Source organism: Microtus oregoni, unplaced genomic scaffold, assembly GCF_018167655.1.
Source record: "Microtus oregoni isolate MIOR12 unplaced genomic scaffold, Mior012 000012F_ref0000307, whole genome shotgun sequence".
NCBI classification, from domain to species: Eukaryota; Metazoa; Chordata; class Mammalia; order Rodentia; family Cricetidae; genus Microtus; species Microtus oregoni.
The window spans coordinates 54,072,757-54,086,869 of record NW_024543071.1 but is presented as its reverse complement, the minus strand read 5'-3'; the positions used below and the strand labels follow the sequence as shown (position 1 = coordinate 54,086,869).

Here is a 14,113-nt window from a genome sequence, read left to right as displayed (position 1 = left end):
GGCCTCCACCATGTGTACAAATCACCATGCCATCCCCATGAGCATTCTCTGCTGTCACCCCCTCCCAGGAGATGCTGTACTTCACCCCAACCCACATTCAGGCAGCAAGAGCCGGCAACACTATCCACGCCATGCTGCTGTATCGTCGCAAGCTGGACCGGGAGGAGCTCAAGCCCGTATGTAAACTTTCCTTCAGATCTTTAGAGAGGTGGCTCAGGTGACAAACTGCTAGTGACGCCCAGCCAGATGCTTTGGTGTACTGGTTGGAATCCCAGCACTGGGACCAGAGACAGGCAGATAACTGGGGCTCACTAACAGGCCTAATCAGTGAGAGACTTGAGATGGCTGAGTGCTTGTGTTCAGTTCCTGGGGGATGAGAGGCGTGCTGGTGAACTGCTCAAGAGAACCGTTTCTTTCATAACCTCTGGTGGCTTAAGTGTTTGTCTGTACCCTGGCACAGCTCAGCAGGTCCCTCAGGTGCTACCCCAAGGGACAGCTGGAGATGATGAAGTCAGACTGGGCAGTATGCACAGGAAATAGGCAGCATTTTAATCATTTAAAGTTTTCCTGTGGGATTTTTGCCTTTTGGTTTTAAACACATTTTTATTACAGATTCGTCTTCTGGGAAACACGATTCCGCTCTGCTCTGCCCAGTGGGAGCGACTCTTCAACACCTCCCGTATACCCGGGGAGGAGACAGGTTGGTGGTGCTCACCAGGGCTCCCCCGGGACCCAGAGTTAGTCATTCTGCTGCTCAGAACCAGGAAACATTAGGGAACATTGGGGTAGGATAATCTGCAGGGTGTCGGGGAGGAGGATCCTCAGGATGTGGGGGCAGGAGGATCTGCAGGGTGTACCCTGAGAGCTTGTTTCTGAATGCTCCTCCTCTTGGAATCCCTTTCTCTTTTTGTCGTTGGTCATGGTTTGGGAACAGGATCTCATGTGTTCCAGGATGGACTAAAACAATATATAGTAGAGGATGACCTTGAGTTTCTGCTCCTCTTGCTCCCACTGGGATTACAGGCATGTGCCACCGTGTCTGCAGTATGTTGTGTAGGAATGGAACCGTGGGTTTCATATACACTAGTCAAGAGCACTACCAACTGAACGCCAGCTCCAGCCTGGGTTTCCTTTGTCTTTACTAGGTCTAGACAGTGGGTCAGTTCCAGATTTTAATATTTCTTCAGTTCAGAGTTCCATTCATGGGCATTTTCCCCAGACCTGCTGGAATATTCCCTTGGACATCTTCCTCTGGCCCAGATGCTGGGTTTACTGTAAAATACTCATGACTAAGGAGCTGGATCCTGGCCCAGATTCTTGCTTTTGGCCTCCTGGCCTGGGAAGCATGGTTATATAATCTGCCTTCTAACCTATGACATCTTGGAAAAGAGGGAGAATGGATACAGCTGGTCCCATGCAGGCCTGCAGGGGTCAAGTGTACAGTATTGGTCACCTTATAACATTGTGACGAAATACCTGAGCAAAAACCACTTAGGGGAGAAAAGATTTAGTCTGCCTCATGGTTCCAGAGGCTGTAGTCCATTGTTTCTGGGCGGTGGAAGAGCAAAGCATCATGGGATGCAGGGACATGTGAGGGAGCAGAGCACTTACCTTCTGTCAGCCAGGACACGGAGCAGGAGAAGGGGCCTGGAGTCAAGGATGCCCTTCAGGGCTTGCAAAATGACTCAGCATGGAAGTGTGCCTGTCCCCAAGCCTGGTACTTGTGGTGGAAGGAGAGAACCTCCTCCCACAGGCTGTCCTCTGCCCTCTCCATGCGTACCGTGGCACGCCTGTCCTCACATGTTTGCATCCCCACACAGGATAAATGAGTAAATGTAATTTTTAAAAATTTGAAAGACCCTCTAAAGATGCATGCCACAGAGGACGTCTTGAGTTGGTTCTTTTCTTCACTGTGTTGGGGTCAAGCTAGGCAGCAAATGCTTTTACCTCGCTGGCCCTGCCATGGTCTTTAATAGTAGTGATCATGAATATTAAAATCCCAGCATTCAGAAGGCTGAGGCAGGTGGATCTCTGAGTCCAGCCTGGCCTACACAGTAAGTTCTAGGTCAGCTAAGACTACTTATGAAACCCTGTCTCAAAAACAGAAACAATAATTTATTAAAATGGGCTGTGCCTAGTGGGGTCATATACGCCACATGCTAGTGTCCAGGGCCCTTGCTACTTAGTTGTTCTTCTTTTGAGAGAGGGTCTCGTATTCTAGAACACCCCCATGTAGACCAGGCTGGCCTTCCATTCACGGAGATCCACCTGCCTCTGCCTCCTTAGTGCTGGGATTGAAGGTGTGCACTGCCATAACCAGCCTTTTTGTTGTTAATCCTTTTTAAGTTTCTTCATTGTGTTTGTGCGTATGATTGTGGGAGGGTCACAGCCACACTGCAGTGCTCATGCGCAGCTCAGTGACAGTACCATGGGGCTGACTCACAACTTCGGCATTTACATGGGTTCTGGAGATCAAACCCACATCACCAGGATTGTGCTGCAAGGGATTTTACCCACAAGTCATCTCCCTGCCACCCCACCCCACCCCCGCCTTTTTTTTTTTTTTTGAGACAGGGTCTTATGTAGCCGAGGCTAGCTTCTAACTTGATATGTAGCTAAGACTGGCCTTGGACTACCGATTCTCCCAGGTGGAACACCATCATGCCTGGCTGAAATTTTTCATTGTTTTAAGATTTTTGCTTTTTATTTTTATGTGTCTGTCTCTTTAAATGTATGTGTGAGGTGGCCAGAAGAGGGCACCAGATGCCCTGGAGCTGGAGATATAGGAGGTTGTGAGCCACCTGATGTGGGTATTGTGAACTGATCTCTGGTCCTGTGGAAGAGCAGCAAGTGCTCTTAACCACTGAGCCATCCCTCCATCCCCTGAAACAGCTTTCATGCTGGAAATGTCCACTTTCTTCATCAGAACATTTTCCAGGGTGTCTCTTAAAGAACCACGTGGCCTGGGTGCTTTGGACTCGTGAGCTCTGTGGGAACCGGGTGTTCATTCATAGGGGAGACTGCTGTATTATTTCCCGCTGTCATAAAATACCTGTCCAGCAGCCTATAGAAGCAGGTGTATGGGGCTGGCGGTTCTGGAGACATCGAGTCCATCCCTATCTCAGGGGAGCACAGCAGCAGCAGGCACTGGAGCTAAGAGCTCACGTCCCTCTCCACCCACCGGAAGCACAGGCCACACACTGGGAAGGGTAGGAAGGCTGTGCCCATCCCAAAGGACACTCTAATCCTTCCCAGGTAGCCACCAACAGGGAACCAAGTAGTCAAATGCCCGTGACTTTGGGAAACATCGTTCAAACCACCGTGCCTGTCAGCCTTGTTTCATAGATGAGGAAACTGAGACGGAGGATTGGTTTGGTCAAAGATTGACTCAGTTTGGAATCAAGGACCACACACCTGTGATCCTAGCACTCAGGGGGTAGAGGCCGGAGGATCGGGAGTCCAGGGTCGTCGTTGGCTATCTGTATAGGGAGTTGGAGTCCAGCCTGGGCTACATGAGATCCTCTCTCAAAAAGCCAAACGCTCAGCTCTGAGACTCCCACCAAGGCCTTCTGACTTGCTGTCTCTCCCTTTGTGTCCTCCACCTCAGACACCATCCAGCACATCAAGGACAGCCGGCACATTGTCGTGTACCACAGGGGCCGCTACTTCAAAGTCTGGCTCTACCATGATGGGAGGCTGCTGAGGCCCCGAGAACTGGAGCAACAGATGCAGCACATCCTGGATGACCCCTCAGAGCCGCAGCCCGGGGAAGCCAAGCTGGCCGCCCTCACAGCTGCAGACAGGTGCGTGGCCTTGCAAACCCTTCATGGGTCTGGGTTCCACAGTGCTCCGAGGAGCTCTTGCTGAACAGGGTCCATCCCACGGATACCGGCAGTAGCACCAAAGCAGCCAGAGCACTGTCACGGTGTCACGTCTCACTCCTGGATGTGAGTCACACAGGCAGTGGGATTCAGCACGTGACAGCAGGTCTGTAGCGGTAGGGAATAACACAAGGGCGCTTGGTGTAGCCTTTTGCGTGGGGCTATGGACATACTTGTTAAGGGCCTCAGACTTGATGTATGGCTGAAGCTGGTCTTAAAACTAGGGTCCTCCTGCCTCCACTTCCTACCTGCTTGGATAAAGTCCTGTACCACCAACATCCAGCTAACTTCCTTTATTTCTTGATTTCTCTTTCTGAGGCAAGTGCTCCACCACTGAGCGAGCCCCCAGCCAGGGACTTGCTTTGTATGTTGTACGTGTGTGAGTAGTGTATGTGCGTGCAGGGGATCTTTAGCTATTGCTCTCCGTCTTTTATTTATTTATTTATTTATTTATTTGAGACAAGGTTGCTCCCAGAACCTGGAGTTCACCGATTGGCTATTCTGACAAATCAATGTGCTCTAGGGATCCTCTTGGCTCCACCTCCTCAGTTCTAGGACATGGCAAATGGCCACAGATCCTTAGGCTTCTGAGCTGGCTCCCCCTACCCCTCTTCAGTGAGTGTGTCTTCAAGGCCAGCTCCAAGAGATCCAAGGTGTGAGAAAGAGAAACTGCCGTGTGCCCTGCCTTGTACAGAGTAAGGAGCAGTGGAACAAGAAAGTGGGGAGGGGATTTGACTCTCTGAAGCCAAAAGTAGCGGACATTTCACAAAAGACCGCCTTCCACAGAGCCCCAGAGCTGCTCTGAAGCTGCTGCTGCAGCAGCCAAGGCTAGGGGCCAAACACTTTAATCAGGAGTTGCTCCGGGCACTCAGGAGAAACAGGACTGTGCTGCTTGGCGTTGGGAGCCTGGGACTAAGAAACCTGTTTCATCTCTTGCCTTGAGGGCTAGGGTGCCCTGGGGACATGTGGCATTTGTGGGTGTTAACACACCAATACTTGCCAGAGTGTGGGGTGGAGGCAGGCAATGGAGCTATAGCAGAAGACCTGGAGGCTAAGGACCAAGTGAGGGACCTAGGAACAATGAGAGGAAGCTCCTGCAGGGGTCTTTGAAGGGACATGGGCCTTACACCAATATCAACAGTGCGGTGGGCACAGGATGGTCATCTTGGTAGTATCATGTGATCTGGGTTCAGGGCCAGAAGGTTTCACTTCTTTCCTGCTCCAAAGTAGTTGTGGCCTGTTCTCTGAGCCTCAGGTTTCCTCATCTGAAAGATGGGTTTATAGTGCTGAAGATATCAGTGGACTCATGTCTTCAGAGAGGCTCAAGGCAGAGGCTGGTTCAAGGGCTAGGTCCTTCAGCATTTTTTGTGGCTTCTGCAGGACAGGGAAGGACACCCCTCCCTGGCAGCCGCAGACACAGGCTGGACTACATTCTGAGCATTTATTGTTGATTTAATTAAATTCCCACGGCTAGTCAACTTCTTTGGTATCTGTGCATGTGTGCGTGTGAGTGCGTGTGCGTGCGTGTGTGCGCGCGTGTATGCATGCATGCACATGCTCAAGTATGCACACTTTGGGTGTTGTTCTTCAAGCATTAGCCATCCAAATTGATTTTGGAGACAGAGTTTTTCACCAGCCTGGAGTTTGTCAGTTTGGGTGGCCTGGCTGGCCAGTGAACCCTGAGGAGTGTGACTTTGTCTCCCTAGGCCTGGGATTGTGAGCATGTACTGCCTCACCTGGCTCTTTTACATGGGCTCTGGGGATGAAATTTAGGTTCTCATGCCAACAAGCAAGCACGGCTGTCCACTGACTGAGCCATCTGCCTGCCCAGGGCAACTTTCTTTAGATCCATTTATTTCTTGCCACAGAGTGCCCTGGGCAAAGTGTCGGCAGACCTATTTTGCACGTGGGAAAAATAAGCAGTCCCTGGACGCGGTGGAAAAGGCGGCATTCTTCGTGACATTGGACGAATTGGAGCAGGGTTACAGGGAAGAGGACCCGGAGGCATCCATAGACAGCTACGCCAAGTCTCTACTGCACGGCAAATGTTTTGACAGGTACCCTCTCCCTTTTATCTTCAAGGTTGCTGGGGAATTGTGAGATGTCTCAGGTACGCTTTGGAGCAGCTTCCCCATGTCTGAACCCACCACAAAAGTTGTCCTGTGAAGGCTCTGCTTGCTTCCCTCAGCACACTCGCCCATCCACAGACCAGGCCAGAAGGAGTTGAGATCCCTTCCTTTGCTCGCCCCACCACTCTTCTTAACTGTGCATCACTGGGCTCTCACAGTGCAGAGCGGGGTCAGTCCCGGGAGCTGGCACTGGCCTTGGTTGTTGTTGTGCAGCTGCTGGGGTTCTCCTTCCTGGATCTCCTTTCCAGAGCTGTAAAGTGAGGAGGCGCCTCCCAGGCCTGGCTGGAAGGGGCACGTGCTAGTCCGTGTTATAGTAGTCAGTGCCACTCTGGTCCCAGGACACACATGTTGCATTTTATCTCTGGTACAAGAAGAGATGAATGACTGTGTCCTTTGTGTCCCTTTATTGTCACCTTCCTGGGGTGTAGAAACCTGGAGAACTCACTGTCAGGGGCGGGGAGAAGTCATTGGTCCATGCAGAAACACATATACAGCTTTTGGAGTTTGGTGTCTATGTAAGTCTGGAAGCCATGATCATGCTTTCTTCTGTAGGTGGTTTGACAAGTCCCTCACATTTGTTGTCTTCAAAAACAGCAAGATAGGCATGAACGCAGAGCATTCCTGGGCAGACGCGCCCATCGTGGGCCATCTGTGGGAGGTGAGCCACGCCCTTCTTACCTGTTGCATTGGGGAGCCCAGCCCAGACCCACTTGAACTTGGCTGTATTTGTCTGATTTTCTCTGTATCAGTTACATTTCTTGTCTGTGACCAAATAACCTGAGAAAGGGGGGAAGAGGTTTCTTTCAGCTTAGGCTTTGACGGGACCGGCCCAGTGTGGCAGTGGAATGTGGGGGCTGCTCGCACGCTTCCCAGGGCACCAGGAAGAGCAAGGCCTGCTCCCAGTGATGTCCTCCTCCTAGAGTCCAGAGCATCCAAAGTAGTGCTGCCGGCTGGGGAGCAAGAGTTAAAACACACGAGCCCGTGGGGGACTTCTTACATTCAAACCACAGCACTTAGTTCTTTACTGGTGTTGGTATCATGCAGGAAGTTACAGGCATTTGAGTCTTGGTTTCCTGGAACTTAATGTTCCTTGGGTATAGGCACATGTGATGTCTCTTCATGGAACCAAAACCACACAGTGACTCGGCTCACACAGCTTGGGTTTCTGAAATAACACACTTACTGGTAGACTTCCTGGTTTTCCCACTTACTCTAGTTTGAGGGCAAACAGAAAGACACGTGTGAGTGTGAGATGCAGCACACGCTACACGCTAGGCCGGTATTCCACACCAAGTCTATAGTCCCAGCCAGGTCTCACTAAATTAAACATGTTAGACTTGAACTCACTCAGTTGCCTAGGCTCAGACCTGGAATCCTCCTGCCTCAACCTGTTGAGTATCAGAGATTTATAGGCATTACCACCAGGCCTGACTTAAAGTTTTGGCTTATAAAATGGCAGTGTACAAGTGGCCAGAGAGATGCTAGCAAGGTAAAGCACTTGCCATGAAGGCCTGGTGATCTGAGTTCAGTCTCTGAACAGGAAGGTAGAAGCTGAATGGGTCATGCATGCACTCACACACATCGGAATAATTAAATTAATAATTGAGTGAAAAATTTTAAGGAGATGTATCTTATTGAAAACTTTTGTTTCCTTATTTTTGGTTTTGAGACAGGGTTTCTCTGTAATACAGCCATTATTGTCTTGAAATTCACTTTGTAGACCAGACTGGACTCAAACTCACAGTCTCTGCCTTTCACGTGCTGGGATTAAAAGCATGTACCACCACATCCCAGCTTTTTTTTTTTTAACTTTTTGATGATTTATTTATTTTTATTTTATGTGCATTGGTGTTTTGCCTAAATGTGTGTCTATGTGAGGGTGTCAGGTCCCCTGGAACTGGAGTTATAGATGGTTGTGAGCTGCATGTGGGTGCCTAGAACTGAACCCATGTCCTTTGGAAGAGCAGCCAGTGCTCTTAAACTGTTGAGCCTTCTCTCTAGCCCCAACTAGAAACATTTGTTTATTTTTTTTTTTTTTTTTTTTTTTTTTTTGGTTTTTCGAGACAGGGTTTCTCTGTGGCTTTGGAGCCTGTCCTGGAACTAGCTCTGTAGACCAGGCTGGTCTCGAACTCACAGAGATCCGCCTGCCTCTGCCTCCCGAGTGCTGGGATTAAAGGCGTGCGCCACCACCGCCCGGCGAAACATTTGTTTATTAAAATTACTAAAATCCCTTTAGGGTTACTTGAAGGCCACCACGTCTCTCCCCTGCCCTCTCTCCCAACGCAGCTTTCAGAAACACAGAGGGGGTGTGGGGTACATAACTGGCCCCCTAGAGCCCAGGAGACTGAGGTACGAGGGTCAAGCTTGAGGCCAGTTTGAACTACAAAACAGAGAGGCAGAGAAAAAGAAAAGGAGATTGTCCTTGGGACCAGGGTGCAGGTCTGACATTTCTGCATTGGCTCCCCAGTCAAGTGTCTGTGTCTCAGCAATCAGAAGCACTCTAATGCTGGCACAACTCCCAACAAAGCTTAAATTTTTAGATTTCAGACTAGAGATGTTCTCTCCCTCTCCCTTCCTCTCTCAAGAGTCTCACCAATCCATGGCAATCCTCCTGCCTCAGCCTCCAGAGTGCTGCTGGGAGTACAGCTGTGCACTGCCACACCCAGCTAAGACTTTGTGCCTTAGTTTCTTCTTGCAGTGCTGTACCCAGGATTTCTTTCCCGTGGTGCAAAATCAGCTGCAGAGTGCATGCTGTGTCTTCCTGCTCGTGCACGTGCTCTGCCCTCCTTCTGGAGGAGGAAGGTTTTGTCCCCACCAGGCCCTGATGCCAGCAGAAGTGTGGACTCTGTCAACCCAGAAGGACAGATGCCTCACCTACATTAGCCCCCCCCCCCATGTCCCTGGGAAGTCCTGCACAGCCCAACAGAGGCTGTGCCCATCAGAATATCCCAGGAACACATGCACAGAGCTGTTGTTGGGTCACGGAGATCTCTGGGACCTAGGCAGCTTGCATAAGAGGATAAATGGTGGCATATGCCTGTAATTCCAGCACTCAAGAGGCTGAGACAGGAGGATTACTGAAAACTTGAAGGCAATCAGAGCCACATAGTAAAACAGACAAACAAAACCCCAAAAGCATGGGAATAAAGAGATAAAGAAAGAGAAGTCGAAAAGATAGCCACATAGTCTCTCTGATTTTTAAGGTTTAGTGTGTATATGTGCATATGAGTGCAGTATATGCAGCAGCCAAAAGGGGGCAGCAGATCCGTTGGAGCTGGAGTTACAGATGGCTGTGAGCTGGAGACCAGACCCTAAACTTCTGTCAGAGTAGTGAGCACAGAGGGCACTCTGGGCTGAGTCATCTCCAACCCTCGGGCTAATACTTTAAAGTAAGTCTGATCAAGATAAGGTTAAGGAAGGAAACTCTTAGGCCAAGGATACTAGTAGAATCAGCATTTAGTTTTCTGTCCACGTAATGGAGTGACTAAGGCTCTTAAATGGAGCCCAGGAGCCTGGGAGAGTGCTGGGGACCCGGCTCTCATCCTGAAGGCACAGGGCCACATTGCCACAGGGCTGGTTCTGAGATGTGAAGCAGCATCCAGGGAAATGCCTACGCTTCTCCCGTATTACAGAGGACACCCAAAGGCTGTGCAGGTGGACACTGGAGATGCTGAGGCCGTGACCTGCCGTGTGGTTTAGTGCCACAGTTTTACCCTCCCAGGGCCTGGACTCTAGCTGTCTGGGAGCTTCCTGGTCTCTGCTGTTTTGGGTTTTTAAGATTTATTTTGTGCGGGTTGAACTGAAATGGGCACCCACCACCCACCCAGCTGGTGGGCACTGGGGGAGGTGCTGCCCTTGCTCCCAAGACTGGTCCCAGGTGTGTTCTGTGCTGGGCATGGAGGAGACACTATACTCACTAGGGTTTTCTCTTCCTTTTCTGCTTCTTTCTCCTCAGTATGTCATGGCCACTGACATCTTCCAGTTGTGTTATGCAGAGGATGGACATTGTAGGGGAGACACCAACCCCAACATCCCCAAGCCCACCAGGCTACAGTGGGAGATCCCAGGAGAGGTACGTCCGCTGATCCAGAGACCATCATTCACCTGGGTGGAAGTGCTCAGTCTTCCCATGGTGCTCTTGACGCGGTCCTGAGCTCTGTTGACAGAGAGAAAGCTGTTTGCCGAGAGTATGGGAAGGGCCTGGGCTGCTGAGGGAAATGGGGCTTCAGTTTCCGACTCTGTTTGGATTCCAGCTGTGAAGTCACTGAGCTTTTGTGACTTCCTTAAAGACAGAGATAAAAACATAAGTCACAGGCCGGGCAATGGTGGCACACGCCTTTAATCCCAGTACTCGGGAGGCAGAGGCAGGCGGATCTCTGTGAGTTCGAGACCAGCCTGGTCTACAGAGCTAGTGCCAGGACAGGCTCCAAAGCCACAGAGAAACCCTGTCTCGAAAAACCAAAAAAAAAAAAAAAAAAAAAAAAAAACATAAGTCACAGCTGGGCAGTGGTAATGCAGATCTTTAATCCCAGCACTCAGGAGGCAGAGGCAGGTGGATCTATGTGAGTTCGAGGCTAGCCTGAGCTACAAAATGAGTTCCAGGATAGCCAGGGCTAAACAGAGAAACCCTGTCTTGAAACAGCAACAACAACAAAAACCCTAAGTCATATTGACTTGAAATCCTCTAAGTGGTTTGGGTTTTTTTTTGTTTTGTTTTTGAGAAAGAGTCTCATGTAGCCCAGGCTAGATTGGAGCTTGCTGTGTCCCTGGGGACAGCCTTGAACTTCTGATGCTTCTACTTTTAACCACTCGCGTGCTGGGCTGGCAGGTGTTGACTACACCCTGGGTTTTCTGGCTGTAGGGATGGCACCCTGGACTTTGTACAAGCTAGGCAAGCTCTCTACCTACTGAGCTACGCCCCCCCAGATGTTTATAATTTTTAAAACTTAAAACATTATTGGCTCCCCATATGTACTTTGGGGCTGTGTAAAGGTGGCCTACTTCTGTCATCCCAGCCCCTGTGCTGAGGCAGGAAAACTGCTATGACCTTGTCTCAGAAAACAACATAAGATTCTGAGATGTGGTTTATGCCTGTGAAATTTTATAAGTGTAAGTAATATTATTTTTTAAAGGACAATAAAGGATTTTTTTATAGGAGCCCTGCGAAGAAGGGATGTTATGGTGGGAATTTCTGGGTCCCGAGAAGTACTTTTTTTATGTAGTAAAGTTCTAGATCCAGCGTTCTGAGGTCCCAGGGCAATATGGGATCCATGGAAAAACATGACCTCTGCGGAGAGCCTGGCCTAGGGCTGGAACTGACTAGGCCATGGATTGCTCACTGGGTCTCTTCAATACACTGTATGTTAGAGGTATTGGATTCTTGGCAGAATTGAGAAGACGATGCGGGTATTTCCCAGGTGCCACACAGTTTGGCTACTCAGCATCCCTACCAGGGTGGTCTGTCTCTGAAGCTTCCTGGTAAATCACCATATTCCTGTTTACACAGGGTCACCTGCGTGGCATAGGTTGTGTAGGTTTAGACAGCCGTGCAGTGTCATGTGTCCCCTGTCACAGCATCAGACAGCTGACACTGCTCTAAATAGTTCGTGGCCTCCACCTGCTAACCCCCTCCTGACCTCTGGCAAACACTGATCCCTTTATTGTCCTTTAAAAAATAGTATTATTTCACACATGGAAACAATGTATTCTGATTATATCTATTCCTCCCTCCTCCCTCCAACTCCCCCCTGCGTCCTCCCTGACACATCTCCCTCTCAATTTCATGATGTCTTTATAAGTTTTACTTTTAATTATGCGTGTGCATGCCCTTGTGGGTATATGTATGTGTGTAGAGCCACAAGTAGTTGTGAGTCACCTGATAAGGATGCTGGGAACGGAACTCGAGTCCTCTGCAGAAGCAGTACACATTGCTGAGCCACCTCTCCAGATTCTCTACAAAATAATAACTACAATCCACTGAGTCCACTGATGCTCCCAGTGTGCTCATGGGTATGGGCTGGCCACCGAAGCAGGGAACCTCTCATTGGTCTCACTCCTAAGGAAAAATGACATCACCATCCCCAGCAGCCATGGGTGCCAATAAAGCCTCAACTCAGGCTGGGGCTGCATGAGCCTCTCCCTGCTCCTTGCTGCAGCGTTAACTGGCTGGATCTTGTGCAGGCAGCCACAGCTGCTGTGAGCTCGTGAGTATACCAGTCCTGTTGCAGCCAGAAGACATGTTTTCATGTCCCCCTTTCCCAGAATATCTTCCTCAAAATGACTTGCTTTGTGCAGCAGGCCTACAATTGTTGAAGCTCCCTTGAGTCTCAGGTGGGAAGCCTTTCCCTGTGGAGACCCCAATGGCAAATCAAAGTATGGTCCCACCAATGTCTGAGTTTGTTGGGCTTGCTCATGGAGCCTGGGTGAGTGTTGCTTCCAGGAGCCTATGACCCCAAGAGCAGCTGTGCCAGAAGACGGTCTGACTCAGCTTGCATGATGGCTACCCCATCGCCCCTCACATGGAGTTCTGCTTTCTGGTACCCTTCCATTACCCACATAGCCTAGCATCTTCCAGGGTGACAAGGCTACTTGTGGTTGGGGCAGAATCACATACAAATGACTACTAGAAATGTGAGGGCAATTTGACTATGACATTTGTCACCTAAGTGACCTCCAGTGTTAATTCATCTGATCTGACTGGCTAGGCATGTGTCCCCTTCCTTCATTGCTACTCCTGTTAGCCCCTCCTGAAGCTGCCCACCTCGTCAAAGAAAACCTTCCCCTTAAAGAGTAGGGCCATCATCCTATCAAGGGCACAGAGTAGCTGCCCTCTCTTGCCAGACCCTCCAAACAAGTACCTGGGCATGGGAGAGGGGTTGCCTTGGAAGTTTCTTCCACATAATGCTAGTTGCTCTGATGATGTTGCCTGTCGTGTGTGAAGGACTGTTCTGCACTCTACAGCATTCTCATGCGCCACAGGGGCTGTGGTTTCTGACTGGGTTTCCCCACTGCTCCTGGGGTGAGGTAGAGATGCTGTGCTTTGACTCACAGGGCTTCCAGGTCGCCTTTCCAGAAACAGAATGTGCAATGCACATTTGCAAACTCGGTTCTGTCCTGCCCCGCCCTGTTCTGTTGTGCTTCCCCACTGAGTGGAGCCTCCTCTCCCTGCAGTGTCAGGAGGTCATAGAGACTTCCCTGAGCAGCGCCAGCCTTTTGGCAAATGACGTGGACCTGCATTCCTTCCCATTTGACACCTTTGGCAAAGGGTTGATCAAGAAGTGCCGGACGAGCCCCGATGCCTTCATCCAGCTGGCACTGCAGCTGGCACACTACAGGGTAAGAGAGGATCTGAGCTCATCATGGGCACTCGGGGTTCTCACACACACACACACACATCTGGGCGGTTTCCCTAGTGGGCAGAGGAGGTAGAAAGCCCAGAATGAAGAGCACCTGACACCAAACACCAGCACCTCCCACCCAGGTCTCTTGAGGTACTGAGGCATGGAATGTCACACTGCTGATCACCCTTGGTTTATAGTGACATCCCGCTCAGCATTAGCTTCTGTCATAGACAAGACAGAGTTTGAGACGTCCACACATGAACAGTAAAACCTTAGAGTAGGCTCAGCAGCTTAGAGGACTTGGGTTCAATAGAAGCACTCATACGTCAGCTCACATCATCTGTAACTCCAGTCCTCAGGGATCTAGTGTCCTCTTCTGGCCTCTGGACACCAGGCACATACGTGTTGCTCAGATGTACATGCAGGCAACACACCCAAACACATAACGATTAAATTTTGAATAAAGGGTCGGGGGTGGGGCAGATTCCCTCCTCCTTCCGGCCCCACTCCTGGCCACTTGTCCCTGTAGGCGAAGATGGTCACTGCAGCCTGTCAGCCCTGAACTGTGTTCCCTTCCTTCCTAGGACATGGGCAAGTTCTGCCTCACGTACGAGGCCTCCATGACTCGGCTCTTCCGAGAGGGTAGGACAGAGACTGTGCGCTCCTGCACCACAGAGTCCTGCAACTTCGTCATGGCTATGATGGACCCCACGAAAACGGTAAGGTCATGACGGCTGAACACAGCATGGTGCGTGCTTTCTCG

General features: G+C 50.3%; 1 protein-coding gene across 1 annotated transcript in view; it reads left to right on the top strand.

The window, feature by feature from the left end:
• The window catches only part of Cpt1a (carnitine palmitoyltransferase 1A), a 62,582-nt gene that overhangs the window by 41,354 nt on the left and 7,115 nt on the right, over nucleotides 1-14,113 (top strand). Inside the window, exons 8-15 of the mRNA XM_041661202.1 lie at nucleotides 69-176; nucleotides 613-700; nucleotides 3,608-3,803; nucleotides 5,750-5,938; nucleotides 6,563-6,668; nucleotides 9,966-10,082; nucleotides 13,181-13,345; nucleotides 13,935-14,069. Coding sequence (XP_041517136.1) covers nucleotides 69-176; nucleotides 613-700; nucleotides 3,608-3,803; nucleotides 5,750-5,938; nucleotides 6,563-6,668; nucleotides 9,966-10,082; nucleotides 13,181-13,345; nucleotides 13,935-14,069 — 1,104 coding nt within the window. The remainder of the gene's footprint in view (nucleotides 1-68; nucleotides 177-612; nucleotides 701-3,607; nucleotides 3,804-5,749; nucleotides 5,939-6,562; nucleotides 6,669-9,965; nucleotides 10,083-13,180; nucleotides 13,346-13,934; nucleotides 14,070-14,113) is intronic.